Source organism: Mus musculus, chromosome 15 (genome assembly GCF_000001635.26).
Source record: "Mus musculus strain C57BL/6J chromosome 15, GRCm38.p6 C57BL/6J".
In the NCBI taxonomy this organism is placed as follows: Eukaryota; Metazoa; Chordata; class Mammalia; order Rodentia; family Muridae; genus Mus; species Mus musculus.
Genome location: NC_000081.6, coordinates 41525232 through 41545172, shown reverse-complemented (window position 1 = coordinate 41545172; position 19941 = coordinate 41525232). Strand labels below are relative to the sequence as shown.

Here is a 19941-nt window from a genome sequence, read left to right as displayed (position 1 = left end):
AGTGTCACAAAAATATTATTTTTCATTTATTATTTGAGTTTTTCTTTTCTTAAAAAATTAGATTAGGGTAGAAGCTTATTCAGGAGAAATTCATACAAGGACCAAATTATAAACAGCTTTGAATCTAGTTTGAAAGATAGCCTAGAAACAGGGGGAAAGAATGACACGGGGTAAAATTTAAAAATATGTTTAGCAAGTTAACTTTACAAGAAATGTACTTTGGGAGCAAAAACAGTAATAGGGACAATTCCCATCAGTTCTGACAGGCATAAAGAGTCTAGATTAGGGTGACGACAATGAAATCTAGGGACAGTTCTAAGAAGAAACAACAGAATTAAATTGCATTATAAGAGAATCTTTAAAATACTGTAGGGCATGGCCCATGTCGGCTATTTCTGTCACTACTGTCTTTTCTAGGGTTTGGCTTAATAGTCAATATACACAGTGAAAATAAAGAAGCAAAACATAAAGAATGACTCCAAAGATAACCCCAGGTCGCAGATGACAGAATTACAAATACACACCCAATGGTTAATTCAATTTTGGCCGTGTTGGGTGTTGGGTGTAGGATAAGAAAACTTTCAAGTATATCCAGCCAATGCATACTCACTCACTGACTGAAAGCACAGTCTGTGTCACAAGAGGAAGTGCAACACATGAAAGAGAGATCAGGAAATTAGTAAGAGGATAATACAGCATTAGTGTGTAGTTTGTAAGGACTTTTTGTTTGGTAACTATGTGTTGTATTGTTATAACAAAAGAAATACCATGGACTATTTGTCAAAGAGATTTATTTATAGTTTTAGAGGTTAGAATTCCAAGATTGGGCAGCCATATCAGGCTCACCTCTGGAGAGGGTGGAATTTGTTAAAGCCCAGAGGGAAATAGCCTGGTCCAAAGGGACCCAGCAAACATCTGGAGTGGTCTTGCTTTATAAAAGCCTGTTCCTGGGAAAGAAAAATCATTTGTGATAGATATGAAAAATATTCAAGAGGCTTCCTATAAATGTTAAAGTGTCGAAAGCGATTTCCAAAAGTGTATCACTGAAGTTCAAAACAGGGAAGGATTCTAAAAATATAGTGTATTCACCTGAAGAGCCAATTGCAAAGCAAATTGGCATTAATCATTTTAATAATGAAGAGATTTCAACTTGAAAAGGCATGTTGTGAATGGAAAGGCATATTGAAATTTTACAGAAATCAAAATCTTGACGTTACTAAAAATCATGAGACTTTACCTCAAAGTGTTACACAATCTGGGGGCACTTGTTTTGTTTTGAGCTCTTGTTTCATCTGTTTTATTGTTCCCTGTTTTCTTCGTGCAGGATGGTTTCTGTTAATTTCCCCTAAACCCCAAGTGCTCTTCTTGTGTTCAGCTGAACTCCCAATGCTTATAGTCTCCACTTGCACTATCATAACCCTTAAAACAACTTTACTCTAAAAGCAAGTTCACTCACCCAGTATCTTTTTTATTGGATATTTTACGTATTTACATTTCTAATGTTATCTCCTTTCCAGGTTTCCCCTTTGGAATCCCCCGTCCAATCATCCCTCTCCCTGCTTCTGTGAGGGTGCCCCCCCATCCATCTACCCACTTCTGTCTCCCTGCCCTGGCATTCTCCTACATTGGGGCATAGAGCCTTTCCAGGAGCAAGGGCCTCTCCTCCCATTGATGTCCGACAAGGCTATCCCTCTGCGACATATGCACCTGGAGCCATGGGTCCCTCCATGTGTACTCTTTGGTTGGTGGTTTAGTCCTCGGGAGCTCTGGGTGGGGGGTCTGGTTGGTTGATACTGTTGTTCTTCATATGGGCTGCAAACTCCTTCAACTCCTTCAGTCCTTTCTCTAACTCCTCCATGGTCAGTCCAATGGTTGCCTGTGAGCATCTGCCTCTGTATTTGTCAGGCTCTGACAGAGCCTCTTAGGAGATAGCTATATTAGGCTCCTGTCAGCAAGCACTTCTTGGCATCTGTCTTAGTCAGGGTTTCTATTCCTGCACAAACATCATGACCAAGAAGCAAGTTGGGGAGGAAAGGGTTTATTTATTTATTTGTTTGTTTGTTTATTTATTTATTTATTTATACATTGCTGTTCATCACTGAAGGAAGTCAGGACTGGAACTCAAGCAGGTCAGAAAGCAGGAGCTGATGCAGAGGCCATGGAGGGATGTTCTTTACTGGCTTGCTTCCCCTGGCTTGCTCAGCCTGCTCTCTTATAGAACCAAGACTACCAGCCCAAAGATGGCACCACCCACAAGGGGCCTTTCCCCCTTGATCACTAATTGAGAAAACGCCTTATAGTTGGATCTCATGGAGGCATTTCCTCAACTGAAGCTTCTTTCTCTGTGATAACTCCAGCTGTGTTGACACACAAAACCAGCCAGTACAGCATCCTAAATAGTGTCTGTATATGGGATGGATCCCCAGGTGGGTTAGTCTCTAATGGCCTTTACTTCAGTCTATGTTCCATACTTTGTCTCCATGTTTCCTCCCATGAGTACGCTGTTCCCCCTTCTAAGAAGGACTGAAGCAGCCACACTTTGATTTTCCTTCTTCTTGAGCTTCATGTGGTCTATGAATTGTATCTTGGGTATTCCGAGCTTTTTAGCTAATATCTACTTATCAATGAGTGCATACCATCTGTCTTCTTTTGTGATTGGGTTACCCCACTCAGAATGATATTTTCTAGTTCCATCCATTTGCCTAAGAGTCTCATGAATTCATTGCTTTTAAAAGCTGAGTGCTCACCCAATATCTTAATCACCCAACATGCACTTGGCATGCTGTGAAATAATGGTGCTATCTGACCAAAGAAGCTTTTTTCAATACAGAATTCTCATTGTTTTTGGAGAGAAATAATGGCTTTATGTTTATGTAAAATCCTTCTCCTCATTGTCTTCCATGACAGACTGTAGACAATTCTGATGTTATTCTTTACCATAAAGTTGGGTTTAAAGATCACTCCTGAAATCTTAACTGTATTCTCCACATTTGGCTCTAAACCTTTTCTCCAAAGTGACAACTCAAGCTTCAACCTCCTCACCACGGAAAATACCAGCATTGCCTCTGAGAGTTAGGGAAGGTTGATATAAATAGGGAAAGTCGAAATAAACACAACATGGAATGGAAAGCTTGTAATGTGTGCAATGGCTACATTAGAGATATATATAATTCATATCACACATGCATGTAATGCAAATCAACCCAAGGTTATTTCATGTCCTATTAGAGTAAAACTGAATTTGTCAATATGCATAATAGCATTTTAAACTATAAGCCTACTTAGAAAATAGAATTCATGTCTCATAAATACAGTCAATATGTTAATTACTTCAATAATTCATACATGATACATTGCTATATCTCCAAACATACATAACAGAAGTTGTATTAACTTCAGATAAAATTCTCTTGGCCAACTAGAAATAAACTATATCTTAGACAATTAACAGCATGGTGCTAAGTGTTTACAGGAGAAAGCATTAGCTCACACAGGAATGCAAACTATACTAAATGGCTTATTGCCTCTTGAGCTAATTGTATTTGAACACTTGTCCCTGACAGCATCAGAATCATTTTACAGCAGTAGCAACGTTTTAGAAACCAGAAGACAACTGAAGGGCCAGCCTAGCTGGATAAAATAAATGGCAGTACTGTCACAAGTGACAATGCACTGCCCTAATGATGTCACTTCCCACCTACTAAATAAAGCACCAAGCATAAATTGTTTATGAAAACAGGAGATGTCAAATATCATGCACGGTATAAGTATTTCACAAGAACGATGTGAATATATGTAGAAAATAATATACCTCAGCATTTTAAAAACCTGTTTTCTGTCACTTGAGTCCTTTTAAAATTCTGCCTTATAATTGCAGAGTGATATTCAGTATTCACCATGCAAGAGCTACATTAGTGTTTCTGAAAAGTGAGCCCTTTCTTCTCTAGTGAGAAGAACAAGCACCTATTTTTGCTTTCCAAAACATTCTGGAAGTACCTGTTTAGAGTGCCCTACACTAAATCGGGGGTAATTGATTAAATTTCCATTCACTGGTTGATACAGGAACACTATGAAGAAAAGTCTTCGCCTTTATCAGCACACTGCCACTGTGTCTAGCATAAGACACTGTACATAAAGAATGTTCACTGCATCTTCTTATTTGGCTTCTGAAAACTTGAATCCAGTGATTTCTTTATCCCCATCTGGCTGCCAGAAGTCAAACAAATACTAATTCTTCTTTTTTTTTTCAAGGTCTCACAATATAGGCCAGACTTGCCTCAAACTTGGGGTCTTCCTGCTTTGGTCCCCTAATGCAAAGATTGCAAACTATGCACCATCATTCACAGAGAAAAACCAAATGCTTTCCCTACAAATATGAATCAACCTACATCAACATAGCTCCTATAACATGAAAACAGGAGGACTTGGGGTGCTAAAGTCACAGACCCTGTGGAAGTAAAAAGATTATACTCCATACTTATTAGTAGAGGGTCTCCAAGAGGGAGGGACGGAAGAGCCATTCTAGTTGAATTAGAGCAAGCTCTTCCTGTACTTATACTCTGCTTGTTTGTTTCTTTGTTTGTTTGTTTGTATGAGGAAATGTTTTTAGAAACAAGTCAGAGTCAGTACACTGAGCCAGGGTATAATGGTGCAGGCCTGAGATCGCAGCACTTCAGGGTTGAGGCAGGAAGATCAGGAGTTGTAGGTAATCCTCAGCTGCATAGACAACTCTAAAACAGACTCAGTGGTCCGAGACACTTTCTTTTAAAACATAATCATGAGAAACTGCTGCTCTCTGTATACCTTATAATCTCAGGAGCTCACTTTATGGAAGTTTATAAAATTCAACTACAAGTCTGCTATTATCATCCTCATTGCATTCCCCAGGAAATTGGTGGGGATATCACCAGCTTCCTCACTCCCAACATTACTCTACTACCTGATGCTGTCATTTGAAAGATGAATGCCGGTACGGAGATTGAAGAAAGCAAAGAGAACCATTCGGATTGGAAGCTGGAAGTTGTAGAGTTAGCTTTGGAGTAGGTAGCAATCAGACCTAGCAATTAGTACAGCATTTCTTAGTGGCCTTATCATGTTGGGCAAGTTACTTAGTATCCTGTGCCTCACTGTTCCCATTCACAAAAATGAGAATAACAGACCTAAGAATGTGCCAACTCCAAGTTAACATTTGTAAATTCTGCAACAGTGCTGGGTGTATAGTAAGGGCAATGGAAACATTTACTCTTGACAATGTTCACTAAACTTGACAAAAGTCACACATTTTAACTGCCGGGTAAATATAAATAGCCAACGTTATAAACTGCAAGCCATGGGAATTGATGAGAATTAAGAAGGAGGCTGTTTAGTTCTGCAAGCCCTCACTGGCCTCACACCACCTCCTTTGTGCTACACACACGAGCCTCCTTTTTGCTTGTTTAGAGCTTCCTGTGTCTCCTGTTAATTGTGTCTGCTACCAAAGACATTTCCTTTCCACAGATCTTAACCTGAAGGTGCCACCTGCTCATGGATGTCTGAATTGATCCTGAGCACATCTCTTCATTTTATCCTGAGCAGCGTCACCTCAGCCATTGTCTCCATCTGATAAACATGAGCTAAACAGAAAGACTCTTGAAACATCTGTTTTCATTTCTATGGAAATCTTATAATCAAGTCCCACTGTTCTCCTCTATGCCTGAGGCCACAGCTTCCTAAAAATCTGGAAGCATTAGAATGCCTAATGCTTTTTAGAGGTGTGTGTGTATGTGTAAAATAAATATTATACATGTATATAACTACTAAATAAGAAAGATTTTTAAAAATCTATATGAATGAGACATTCTCTTATACTAGCTATTTAAAAGTAAGATTATTGGTTGGATAGTTTTAGAAACGAATGTAAGTAACTTACATTTTCTGAATTCCTATGTTAGTGTAGTAATTGGATGCCCACACATAAGTGTGCATTACATTGAGTGCTTACTGTTAAAATCAGGAAATGGTTACTAACGTTGAATACAATATTATGGGAGGCAGGCAAAAATGCATACAGAATGAAATGTGCTTTTGAAATTTATTTATTTATCATTTTGTACATATGTTAATTTAGCATGCATGTGCATATGTTAACATACACATCCTACGTCAATCATGTGGATGCCACAGGGCAACTTGCAGAATTCTCCTTTCTACTATATACATTCTGGGGACCAAACGCAGGTCATCAGATAGCATATACGTGTGACATCTCACCAGCCTGCATGAGTTTTCACTGTGAACTCAGTACTAAAACTAACAAGAACAGGCAAAAGAGAGGCTTTCAAAACTACAACTTGGAAGAACCACAAAACACAATAGGCTAGATATTCACATCTAGGCAGAGGCTGTTCTGAGAATAAACCTTGTTAGAAGAGTTCTCTCCTTGTGGCTTTGAATCTTGGAAACGCAGGTCTCCCCTTGCTACAATGACTATCATCAGCACACTGTAGACTTAGTTTCCCCTACAGGGTTCTTTTCCACAAGAGGAAAAACAACTCAGGTATCCGTGCACTCAAATACTGCTGCCAATTAAGAATCGGACAATATAGCCGGGCGGTGGTGGCACATGCCTTTAGTCCCAGCACTCAGGAGGCAGAGGCAGGCGGATTTCTGAGTTCGAGGCCAGCCTGGTCTACAAAGTGAGTTCCAGGACAGCCAGGGCTACACAGAGAAACCCTGTCTCGCAAAACCAAAAAAAAAAAAAAAAAAAAAAGAATCGGACAATATCACTTATTTCCAATGTGAGGCAGTCTTTGTTTCCGGACTTCAAAACAGAGCCATAGCATGGAACAACAATAATTCCATTAAATTCATGTAATTTTATGAACAGTTTCCACTGAAACTTGGTAGGCTGCTCTACATCCCTAAGTAAATATTTACAGGATCGTGTTCTCTCAAAATACAGATGACAATTGTTAGGGGCTATGAAATTTTACAGGGATTAATATGGAAAGGGTTAGTCACCTCTTAGAAGAGTAAGAAACATGACTTGTGGCTTAACTTGAATACCCTGGACTCATTACCTGGACTCCGTTACTAGAAAAAGGCAGCGCAGATGCTAAGAGGGAGGACACCACAGCTGCACAGTGGTGATAGTGATAAAACAGATGAAGTTCTCCCGCCATGGAAAACTAATGTGGACAGCATTGAATTACAGCACCCTGGCATCATTTCTCCCACCTTTGAACCTTCAACATGAACAGCTTTCACTATTTCAGACATGTTGGACTCTAGCAGTGTGCTCTGAATTTAGATTTCTCTTTTAGAATGAAAGGATGTGTTTTCATTAAGTTGCCTGTTTTGCATTTTTCACTTATTCCCGCAGCATCTATTTGCAGAACACCCACCAACTTGTGGGAGCCTTGACAGACAATTAGGCTGGGATGACGGACTATCTCTCTTCCTGTAGCTCACCTTGTCTCAGGTGACCTTAAATCAAACCAGCCCATCACAGCAGGGTGAAGTGAGGATTCCTAAGACAGGTGCCTGTGTCAGCCCTGCGCTGTTTCTGTGTACTGGGTCACGATCACCAGATCCTGAGATTTGACAGTCACATCTGCTTTATTCTCCTCCTCTCTGTAGTGCCACCGCCCCCGCCACTGGTCCCTTTCCTCCTTCATTTCCTCATACTCTTCCTCCATTCCTCCCCTGCCTCCACTCCTTTCTCCTCCCACTGACCACACATCTTCCTTGATCTACTCTTTGTTTTCCATTGATTTCATTTAGTCTTCTGGTCCTACTTGTGTGTGTGTGTACACATGCATATGTCTACATACCTGTCGAGGTCAGAGTTGACATGGGTTGCCTTGTTCAGTTGCTCTGCACGTTAGTTTTTGAGATCATTAATTCAGACAGAGTGGGTGGTTACATGCCTCACACATTGTTCTGTTTCCATCTCCTAGGCCAGAAATTATAGGAATGCACAACCAAGCTCAATATTCCACACATGGTGCTGAGGATTTGAACTGAGGTCCTCTTGCATGAGTGGCAAGTACTTTCCTCTCTCTGGAATGTGTATGGTCTTTGAAGATTGAGTTTTGTACACTGTTGCCAGGATAAAATTCTTTTTTAAAAAAAATGGGTCTGTATTTTTCACAGATTTGAAAAGATTCCTCCAGACTTAGAGAAATTAAAGTTTCTTTTAAAATGTAATGATATTTTTATTTTAATAAATCTATAAGAGTAAATTACATTCTATACTAATTTCCCATTTAAGTGTTTCATTATTGGTGTACAGAATATATTTTAAACCTCCTAATTCTATTTATTTATTTATATATTTATTTATCCAAATGAGGCACTCAGCACTGAGGCCTAAGGATCCAAGGACGCATTCTGTGGATTAAGAATTATGTTCTTCAGAACACTGCACTAAATTTAAACAAATAATTACACCCTTTGCCCCAAATAAATCCCTTACTTATCTAAAAATGAATTCACAAAGCTATAGCAATTCAGCAAGAAAATTCTGACTCCAATGCCATTTCTGTTTGCAGAAGAAAATGAAATGAGTTCTTAAAGAAATTGGAAGTGACCAGACTTCTCTTAGAGCCTTAAATACTGATAGTTTTCTTTCTTTATATTAAATACTTAACAGTTTCATTTCTTTACGTTAAAAAGAATTCTTACATTCAGATTCATCCCTGGATATTACTGTTCTTCACTGGTATAGAGAAGCTGCTGATTGACAGGAAATTACCATGCAACTTCTTGTTTTTATTGACAGAGATAGGAGTAAGCAGGAACCAAAAGACAAAGATCAGCTACTATGGAGTTACTCAGAAATATGAACGTTTAATGGAGTTTTGAGTTCTTTATAATTTCATTTAGGTAGGGTTTTTTGTTGTTGTTGTTGTTGTTGTTGTTGTTGTTTTGAGACATGAAGTGTAAAGAAAAGAGAAACTGATGAGCAAACTGATGAGAGTCCCCAGATGTCATAGCACTGATAGTGCTAAATGAGGATGAAGGAAATATCACAGGACCCCACCCTTGATGAAGTACTACAGGTAATCAATAGAGAAAGAATCTGAAGATGAACCACTAATAGGTTATCTAATCCCATTCAGTCAGCTCTAAACATATGAATAATGGCAACACTAAATAACCCAGCAGGTGATCTCTATGTACATAGGTAACAACAATAAAGAATAAGTAGTCATGAATTTGAGGAAACACAAGGAGCTGAGTGGAGGAGAAGGAAAGGAATATGATGAAAATAAAGTAACTATATACAAAACAGTCCAAAAGTAAATTAAAAAGAAAAACTCTCCCTGTACTCTTATATTAGACATTCTGAAAATACAATTTTTTTTTAAAGTTCTATGCCTAGGTTCCAATAAGGGAATTATCACGAAACCCTGCTTCCTGTATACATGTATTTGTTCTTGAGATTAGAAAGTAACTCACTCACCATGATAGATTAGATACAGACATTGCAGCAATCTGTGATGGAGTCTTCTCTAGAGTCAGAATAGGGAATCAGGACATCCGCTTGGCAGGACCACGGCCTGCTTCTGCTCCGCCCTTGGAACAGGCAGAACCACTTAATGACTCCAGGCTTGGGAGGACCTGTGGAGAAAGCAAACATATTGATGTTTCTAGGACATAATCTTAGGAACAGCAATAGATTTCTTTCAACCAGCCTGGAAGCTGCAATAGAGAGAAAGACACCAGAGTATGTATTTTTTCTTATGGCAAACAAGATGCCATACATCAGTTATAGAATTAAAACGACCATATGAGTTGCTGAATTCCTTACCTATAAAACCCACTGAATGATTACCAAGATAGTCTTTCTCTGAAGTAGGGAACACAGAGAAGAACCCAAAGTGCTTTTAGAGGAATCAAATATTCCACTTTTAAAGTGACTTTTACATACTTGTGACAGAAGTGATCAAGCATTCTGATTTTCTTACAGCAGAAACACTAGAAGACAAAAATAAATAAGTGGATACACAAACTCAGACATACACAAAGAGCTAGGCAGGAGTCAGGATCATTACTCAGCTAAGATAATACACATCCACTCACTGCTGCTCTGTGTAAACAGCTGCAGTAGGTAGCATGGAGGAGAGGGGGTTGGAGTTTTTACATGATAAATATCACCACATACAATTTTTTGAGTATCTACTGTGTATACTGTCCTATAATTTTAAGCCAAATTTTTCTCAGAGAACAACTAATTTCAGAATTCTGTTATCACTTTTAATAGCTCAGAATATTTTCTATTATTCTAATAAGAATACTTACTGACCCATTCCTTCTGGTTTGCACCGGTGCCTGAAGTGGACCCAGGGCTCGGGCTCCCTACCCACTCCAACAACACTCAGAAGAAGTTTGACTCCCAGGAGCTCTGTCGCACCAGGATCTCAGGTGAGGCCCTCCATCTCTGCCCCAACACCCAGTATAACTGGGACCCAACCACCCAGGCCTCAGAGACACAGGAACCCCACCCAACCACAATCACACATTGCTTCTTGTTTGCACTTGTGCCCAGAGCAGACCCAGGGCTCTGCTCCTACCCCCACCTGCTCCTACAACACCCAGAGGAAGCTTGACTCTCAGAAACTCTGCTACACCCAGGATCTCAGGTTCACAGGATCCCAGAATCATAGAGACAGCTAGACTCCCAGAAGTTCTGACACAACCAGGATCACAAGAGGGAGAGCCTCCAGTCAGAGACAGTAAGGCCAGTTAGCACTAGAGATAACAAAATGACAAAAGGCAGGTGCAAGAACATAAGCAACAGAAACCAATGCTACTAGACAACATAAGAACCCAGTTATGGCACCACACCAAGCCCTGGATACCCCAATACACCTGAAAAGCAAGATTCAGACCTAAAATCCCATCTCATGATTATAAGAGAGGACTTTATGAAGAACATAAATAACTCTCTTAAAGAAATGCAGGAGAACAAAGGTAAACAAATAGGAACACTTTTATGTATTTCCTTTTTAAAAGGGAAATACATAAATCTCTTAAAGAAATACAAGGGAGAAAAAGAAAAAAGATGAAGGAATTGAACAAAATAGTTCAGGATCTAACAAAAGAAATAAAAATATTAAAGAAAACCAAAAGGGAGGCAATCCTGGAAATGGAAAACCTACAAAAAAGATTAGGAGTCACAGATGCAGGCATCACTAACAGAATACAAGAGATAGAAGAAAGAATCTCAGGGGTAGAAGATACCATAGAAGACACTGACATAAGAGTCAATGAAAATAGAAAAAGCAAAAAGCTCCTAACTCAAAACATTCAAGAAATCCAGGACACAATGAAAAGAACAAACCTAAGAATACTAGGTATAGAGGAGAGCAAAGTCTTCCAACTCAAAGGGCCACTGAAACATTGTCAACAAAATTATAGAAGAAAATGTCCCTAACCTAAAGAGAAAGATGCTCATAAATATACAAGAAGATTACAGAACACCAAACAGATGGAGCAGGAAAAAGATTCCTCCCATCACATAATAATCAAAACACAAAACGCAAGGAACAAAGAAAGAATATTAACAACTGCAAGGGGGAAAAGGTCAAGTAATATATAAAGGCAGACCTATCATAATTACACCAGACTTCTCAACAGAGACTCTAAAAGCCAGAAGATCATGGGCAATATCATACAGACCCTAAGAGACCAAAAATGCTAGCTCTGGCTATTATATTGAGCAAAACACTCAATTACTGTAGATGGAGAAGCCAAGACATTCCATGACAAAACAAAATTTAAACAATATCTTTCCACCAATCCAGACCTATAGGGGGAAACAGAAGGAAAATTCCAACACAAGGAATGAAAATACACCCAAAAGAAAGCAAGAAATCAATCTTCTCCCAACAAACCCAAAAGACGAGAACCACCTCAAACACAGTTCCACCTCAAACAACAAAAATGACAGCAAGCTTTTGCTATCCCAGGTTTTTTGTTATTCCAGATGAATTTGCAGATTGCTCTTTTGTGGAATCACCATGCCTGACCTAAAGCTTTACTACAGAGCAATTGTTATAAAAACTGCATGGTACTGGTATAGTGACAGACAAGTAGACCAATGGAATAGAATTGAAGACCCAGAAATGAACCCACACACCTATGGTCACTTGATCTTCGACAATGGAGCTAAAACCATCCAGTGGAAGAAAGACAGCATTTTCAACAAATGGTGCTGGCACAACTGGTTGTTATCATGTAGAAGAATGCGAATCGACCCATTCCTCTTTCCTTGTACTAAGGTCAAATCTAAGTGGATCAAGGAACTTCATATAAAACCAGAGACACTGAAACTTATAGAGGAGAAAGTGGGGAAAAGCCTCCAAGATATGGGCACAGGGAAAAAATTCCTGAATAGAACAGCAATGGCTTGTGCTGTAAGATCAAGAATTGACAAATGGGACCTCATGAAACTGCAAAGCTTCTGCAAGGCAAAAGACACCGTCAATAAGACAAAAGACCACCAACAGATTGGGAAAGGATCTTTACCTATCTTAAATCAGATAGGGGACTAATATCCAATATATATATAAAGAACTCAAGAGGGTGGACTCCAGAAAATCAAATAACCCCCTTAAAAGATGGGGCTCAGAGCTGAACAAAGAATTCTCACCTGAGGAATACCGAATGGCAGAGAAGCACTTGAAAAAATGTTCAACATCCTTAATCATCAGGGAAATGCAAATCAAAACAACCCTGAGATTCCACCTCACACCAGTCAGAATGGCTAAGATCAAAAATTCAGGTGACAGCAGATGCTGGCGAGGATGTGGAGAAAGAGGAACACTCCTCCATTGTTGGTGGGATTGCAAGCTTGTACAACCACTCTGGAAATCAGTCTGGCGGTTCCTCAGAAAATTGGACCTAGTACTACCGGAGGATCCCGCAATACCTCTCTTGGGCATATATCCAGAAGATGTCCCAACGGGTAAGAAGGACACATGCTCCACTATGTTTATAGCAGCCTTATTTATAATAGCCAGAAGCTGGAAAGGACCCAGATGCACCTCAACAGAGGAATGGATACAAAAAATGTGGTACATTTACACAATGGAGTACTACTCAGCTATTAAAAAGAATGAATTTATGAAATTCCTAGGCAAATGGTTGGACCTGGAGGGCATCATCCTGAGTGAGGTAACCCAATCACAAAAGAACTCAAATGAAATGTACTCACTGATAAGTGAATATTAGCCCAGAAACTTAGTATAGCGAGATATAAGGTACAAGATGCAAAACACATGAAACTGAAGAAGAATGAAGACCAAAGTGTGGACACTTTGCTCCTTCTTAGAATTGGAAACAATCACCCATGGAAGGAGTTACAGAGACAAAGTTTGGAGCTGAGAAAAAAAGGATGGACCATCTAGAGACTGCCATATCCAGGGATCCATCCCATAATTAGCCTCCCAAAAATGACACCATTGCATACACTAGCAAGCCTTTGTTGCAAGGACCGTGATATAGCTGTCTCTTGTGAGACTAGGCTGGGCCTAGCAAACACAGAAGTGGATGCTCACAGGGTGATCACAGGGCCCCCAATGGAGGAGCTAGAGAAAGTATCCAAGGAGCTAAAGAGATCTGCAACCCTATCGGTGGAACAACATTATGAACTAACCAGTACCCCAGAGCTCTTGACTCTAGCTGCATATGTATCAAAAGATGGCCTAGTCGGCCATCACTGGAAAGAGAGGCCCATTGGTCAGGCAAACTTTATATGCCCCAGTACAGGGGAACGCCAGGGCCAAAAAATGGGAATGGGTGGGTAGGGGAGTGGGGGGTGGGGGGAGTTTGTGAGGGAGTTTTGGGATAGCATTGGAAATGTAATTGAGGAAAATACGTAATAAAAAAAAGAAAAAAAATGACAGCAAGCACAATTATTGGTCCTTATTATCTCTCAACATCAACGGACTCAATTCCCCAATAAAAAGACATAGACTAACAGACTGAATATGAAAAGTAAACAGGACCCAGTATTTTGCTGCATACAGAAAACACATGTCAGTGAAAATGACAGACACTACCTCAAAGTAAAAGGCTGGAAAAAAAATTTCCAAGCACGTGGTCCCAAGAAACAAGCAGGAGTAATAATTCTAGTATACAATAAAATAGACCTTTAGGCAAAAGGTATTGAAAAACATGCAGAAGGACACTACATACCCATCAAAGGAAAAATCCACCAAGATGAACTCTCAATTCTGAACATTTATGCCAATTCAAAGGCACCCACTTGATAAAAGAAACATTACTGAAGTTCAAAGCAAACATTGAACCTCACACAATAATAGCAGGAGACTTTAACACCAATTCTCACCAATACATAGATCATGGAAAAAGAAACTAAACAAAGACACAGTGAAACTAACAAAAGATCCTAACCAAATGGATTTAACAGATATTTACAAAACATTTCACCCTAAAACAAGAGCTTCTCAGCATCTCACAGTACCTTCTCAAAAAATTGACCATATAATTGGTCAGAAAACAAGCCTCAACCAATACAAGAATATTGAAATAAGCCCATGCATCCTATCAGGCCACCATAGACTAAGGATGACCTTCAATAACAACAAAAACAACAGAAAGCCCAGATACATAATGGAAGCTGAAAAACTCTCTACTCAATGATAACATGGTCAGGGAAGAAAAAGAAATTAAGGACTTTTTAGAATTTAATGAAAATGAAGGTACAACATAACCAAACTTATGGGACACAATGAAAACAGTGCTAAGAGAAAAACTTATAGGTCTGTGTGGCTCCATAAACTGGAGAGAACATACACTAGCAGCTTAACAGAACACCTGAAAGCTCTAGAACAGAAAGAAGCAAATATACCCAAGAGGAGTAGACGGCAGAAAATAATCAAACTCAGGGCTGAAATCAGCCAAGTAGGAACAAAGAAAACTATACAAAGAATCAGCAAAACCAGGAGCTTGTGCTTTGAGAAAATCAACAAGATGGACAAACATTTAGCCAGACTCACCAGAGGGCACAGAGACAGTATCCAAATTAACAATATCAGAAATAAAAAGAGAGACATGACAACAGAAGCTGAAGAAATTTTTAAAAAATTATCAGATCCTACAACAAAAGTCTATACTCAACAAATCTGGAAAATCTAGACGAAATGGTTGATTTTCTAGAAAGATATCAGGTACCAAAGTTAAATCAGGATCAGATAAACCATCTAAACAGTCCTATAGCCCCTAAAGAAATAGAAACAGACATTAAAAGTCTCCCAACCAAAATAATCCCAGGGCCAGATGGTTTTAGAGCAAAATTCTATCAGACCTTCAAAGAAGACCTAATACCAATACTTCTCAAATTCCATAAATTAGAAGCAGAAGTAACACTACCAAATACATTCTATCAATCACAGATATGCTGATACCTAAACCACACAAAGACCCAACAAAGAAATAGAACGTTAGACCAAATTCCCTTATGAATATTGATGCAGAAATACTCAATAAAATTCTCACAAACAGAATCCAATAACACATCGAAATGATCATTCACCATGATCAAATAGATTTCATTCCAGGGATACAGAAATGCAGGGATGGTTCAATATACAGAAATCCAACAATGTAGTCCACGATTTAAACAAACTCAAAGAAAAAAAAAACACATGATCACCTTATTAGATGCTGAAAAAGCCTTTGAAAAAAATACAAACCCCTTTATGTTAAAAGTATTGGATAGATCAGGAATTCAAGGCCCATACCTAAACATAATAGAAGCAATATACAACAAACCAATAGTCAACATGAAACTGAACAGAGAGAAACTTGAAGCAATCCCACTAAAACCAGGGGCAAGACAAGGTTGTCCACTTTCCCCCTATCTATTTATTCAATATAGAACTCGAAGTTCTAGCCAGAGCAATTAGGCAACAAAAGGACATCAAAGGAGGAAGTTAAGATACCACTATTTGAGGATGATATGATAGTATACATAAGCAACCCCCCCCCCAAAAATGCACAAGAAAACTTCTGCAGCTGATTAACAAGATGAACAAAATGCCTAGATATAAAATTAACTCAAATCAGTAGCTTTCCTCTACTCAAAGGTTAAACAAGCTGAAAAAGAAATTAGGGAAACTATACCCATTACAATAGTCACAAATAATATAAAATATTTGATGTGACTCAAACCAAGCAAGTAAAAGATCTGCATGACGAGAACTTTAAGTCTCTGAAAAAGAAATCGAAGAAGACCTCAGAAGTTGGTAAGATCTCCCATGCTCATGGATCAGTAGGGTTAATATAGTAAAAATGGCCATCTTGCCAAAAGCAATCCTTAGATTCAATGCAATCCCCATCAAAATCCCAACTCTGCTTATAGAAGAATGCAAATTAGTGCACTTTCATCTTCTTGTACAAAGCTCAAGTCCAAGTGGATCAAGGACCTACACATAAAAGCAGATACACTGAATCTAATAGAAGAGAAAGTGAGAAAGAACCTTGAACATGTCAGCAAAGGGGAAAATTTCCTGAAGAGAACGCCAATGGCTCATGCTATAAGATCAACAATTGACAAATGGCACCTCATAAAATTGCAATGCTTCTGTAAGACAAAGGACCCTGTCAATAGGACAAAATGGCAACCAACAGATTGGGAAAAGATCTTTACCAACCTTACATATCTGATAGAGTATGCATCTGATACATTATCAGATGAAATCATCTGATAAAACATACACAGGAATCAAGAAGTTAGACTCCAGAGAACCAAATAACTTTATTAAAAATGGGATACAGAGCTAAACAAAAAATTCTCAATTGAGGAATCACGAATGGTTAAGAAGCATTTAAAGAAATATTCAACATTCTTAGTCATCAGGGAAATGCAAATCAAAACAACCCTGAGACTGCACCTCACACCAGTCAGATTAGCTAAGATCAAAAACTCAGGAGAGAGCAGATGCTGGCAAGGATGTTGAGAAAGACATACACTCCTCCATTGCTGGTGGGATTGCAAGATATTATAACCACTCTAGAAATCAGCCTGGCAGTTCCTCAGAAAATTGGAAATAGTTTCACCTGAGGACCCAGCTATACCACTCCTGGGCATAAACCCAAAAGATGTTCCAACATATAACAAGGACACATGCTCCACTATATTCATAGCAGCCTTCTTTATAACCAGAAGTTGGAAACAACCAAGATGTCCCTCAACAGAAGAATGGATACAGTAAATGTGGTACATTTACACAGTGAAGTTTTACTCAGCTATTAAAAACAATGACTTTATAAATTTCTCGGCTAGTGGATGGAACCAGAAAATATCATCCAGAATGAGAAAACCCAGCCACAATAGAACATACATGGTGTGTACTCACTGATAAGTGGATATTAGTCAAAAAAAGTTCAGAATACCCAAAATACAACTCACAGACCATATGAAACCTAGGAAGAAGGAAAAAGCAAAGTATGGATGCATCAGTCCTACTCAGAAGGGGGAAGAAAACACACTTAAGAGGTAAAGGGAGGGAGGGTTCTGGGAGGGAGAGAGGAGGTGGAGGGAAAAGGGGGGCCGGTTCATATGCTGGGGGAGAAGTACAGTGGGTCAGGAATTTGAAAATAGGTGTGCAGCAGAGGTGGATGGGGAACTGGGGGTAGCCAGTAGAAAGTCCCAGATACCAGGGACCCAAGAGGTTGCCAGGACCCAACAGGGATGATATTAGCTGAAATACCCAACAAAGGGGAGATACAAACTGTAGAGACCATACCCCGTGGATAGGTACGGCCCCTGGCTGAGGGATGGGGCCACCAGCCCATTTCAAAAATATTAATCCAGAATTTCTCCTGTCAAAGGAAATGCAGGGACAAAGAGTGGAGCAAAGGCTGAAGGAAAGGGAATCCAGAGGCAGACCCAGCTAGGGATCCATCCCATGTGCAGAAACTAAACCCAGACACTATTGCTGACACCAAGAAGCAGGAAGTACTTGCGGACAGGAGCCTGGTATAACTGTCCCCTGAGAGGCTCTGCTAGAGCCTGACCAAATCAGATGTGGATGCTCAAAGTCAACCAGCAGACTGAACATGGGGATTCCAATGGAGAAATTAAGGGAAGGACTGCAGGATCTGAAGGGGTTTGCAACCTCATAGGAAGAACAACAATATCAACCCCTAGAGCTCCCATGGACTAAAAACCACCAGCCAAAGAGTACACATGGAGGGACCCATGGTTCCAGCTGCATACGTAGCAGAGGATGGTCTTATCTGGCATCAATGGGAGGAGAGGCCCTTGGTCCTGTGGAGGCTCGATGCCCCAGTGTAGGGGGATGCTAGGGTGCTGAGGTAGGAGTGGGTGGGCAGGTGAGGGAGCATCCTCATAGAGTCAGGGGGAGGGGGAGGTGATAGGGGGTTTTTGGAGGGGAAACTGGGAAGGGAGATAACATTTGAAATGTAAATAAATAAAATAACCATAAAAACTTATTGAGCACACACACACACACACACACACACACACACACACACACATATGTGTGTGTGTGTGTGTGTGTACACCTACCTATACATATATATACATATGTGTGTGTGCTCAATAAGTTTACATATATATATATATATATATATATATATATATATATATACATATATATATCCACTAACAAAAGCACGGATACAGGTCTGGGATAAAGATGAATGACTTTTAATTAAGACAGTAATCCTATTTCCAAATAATACTTTATACAAAAAGTCACTACTATAAAATGGAATAGATTTTCTACAAAAACCACCATAGGTTAGATACAGGCACAACAGAGTATTCTAGCCTGGTTACAGAGATTTGAAAAGAATTTCTAAAGAAGATACCCATAAATTACTATCATAAAGCTTAGTTAAAAGTTTAAAAAATCCAGTGTCCTAGTGTATTAGCAGACCAGTTTATTTGTCTCTTACATAAAAAAAACAAAAACAAAAAACAAACAAACAAACAAACAAACAAAAAAACAAAAAAACTTGAGGCACAGAAGTCCACGGAAAATAGAATAATCATTCCATTAGTTAAAAGATCTTCCCTTCACATCTCAACATATGTGTTCTCTTCCTGACCTTATTTTATCTGCTGAGCTCCACTGAATGTCTGCACTCCAGCCATCAGAAGGGAGAAAAATTTAAGAGATGATGTGCCCTAATGTTTACATATAACATTTCTACTTGAATTTTATTGATCAGAGAGCTTAGTCATTTGGCCCCTGTTAATCAAAAGCAAGGGGAATGTGCTGCAGCTTCTCTGCCTATCTGTAAGCTCAAATACATACTAACATGGGGGAGGGTGGAACAGAGATTGAAAGAAAACTATCAGAGTCTGCTGCCACACTCAAAACACAGTAACCTTGACCCTGGAATATTTTATAAATGCTGTGCCCTTCACAGAAGGATGAATACTCAGTAGAAGAGAGGTGGAATCGGCCTATGAATAGCTAATAGTTTTACACGAATACTTTACAATGATATTAAAGTTCATTTTCCCTTGATCAGTTAAAGGTCAACAAATATCTATTGTGCCCAACTACTTAGCACTTTAAAATAAATACTGTGGATCGTGTGATAGAATAATCGTGAGTGTCAGTTGTCTGGATGAAGAAACACCAAATCAGTAAAACACATGTCTAGATGTGCTCTGTGGGGTCATTTTGTAGAAGATGAGGTCATTGGGTTCTACCTTAATCCAGTGATGGATTAAAAGTTTAAATCTGTGATTGGGAGGTAGTGGGATTAAGGGATGTGGAAACATAGCTGGAGGACATTGGTCCTTTAGGGTTTCTCCTTCAAGGCTATGCCTTGCCCTAGCGCTCTTCTGCTGCTGATTCACTCTACCTCCTTCCTGTCTGCCATAAGATGAGGAGCCTCAGCCACATCCTCTGGTTGCCATGGTGTCCTGCCTCACCTGGGATACAGATT

At 39.3% G+C, this 19941-nt stretch overlaps 1 protein-coding gene across 5 annotated transcripts in view; it reads right to left on the bottom strand.

The window, feature by feature from the left end:
- Nucleotides 1-19941, bottom strand: part of Oxr1 (oxidation resistance 1) — a 413570-nt gene that overhangs the window by 315879 nt on the left and 77750 nt on the right. For all 5 annotated transcript variants that reach the window (NR_152565.1, NM_001130166.1, NM_001358978.1 and 2 more), the window contains exon 2: nucleotides 9446-9603. Coding sequence is in view for 3 of the 5 variants with exons in the window: in NM_001130166.1 (NP_001123638.1) it covers nucleotides 9446-9468 (23 nt within the window). In the remaining 2 variants the exon portion in view is untranslated. The remainder of the gene's footprint in view (nucleotides 1-9445; nucleotides 9604-19941) is intronic.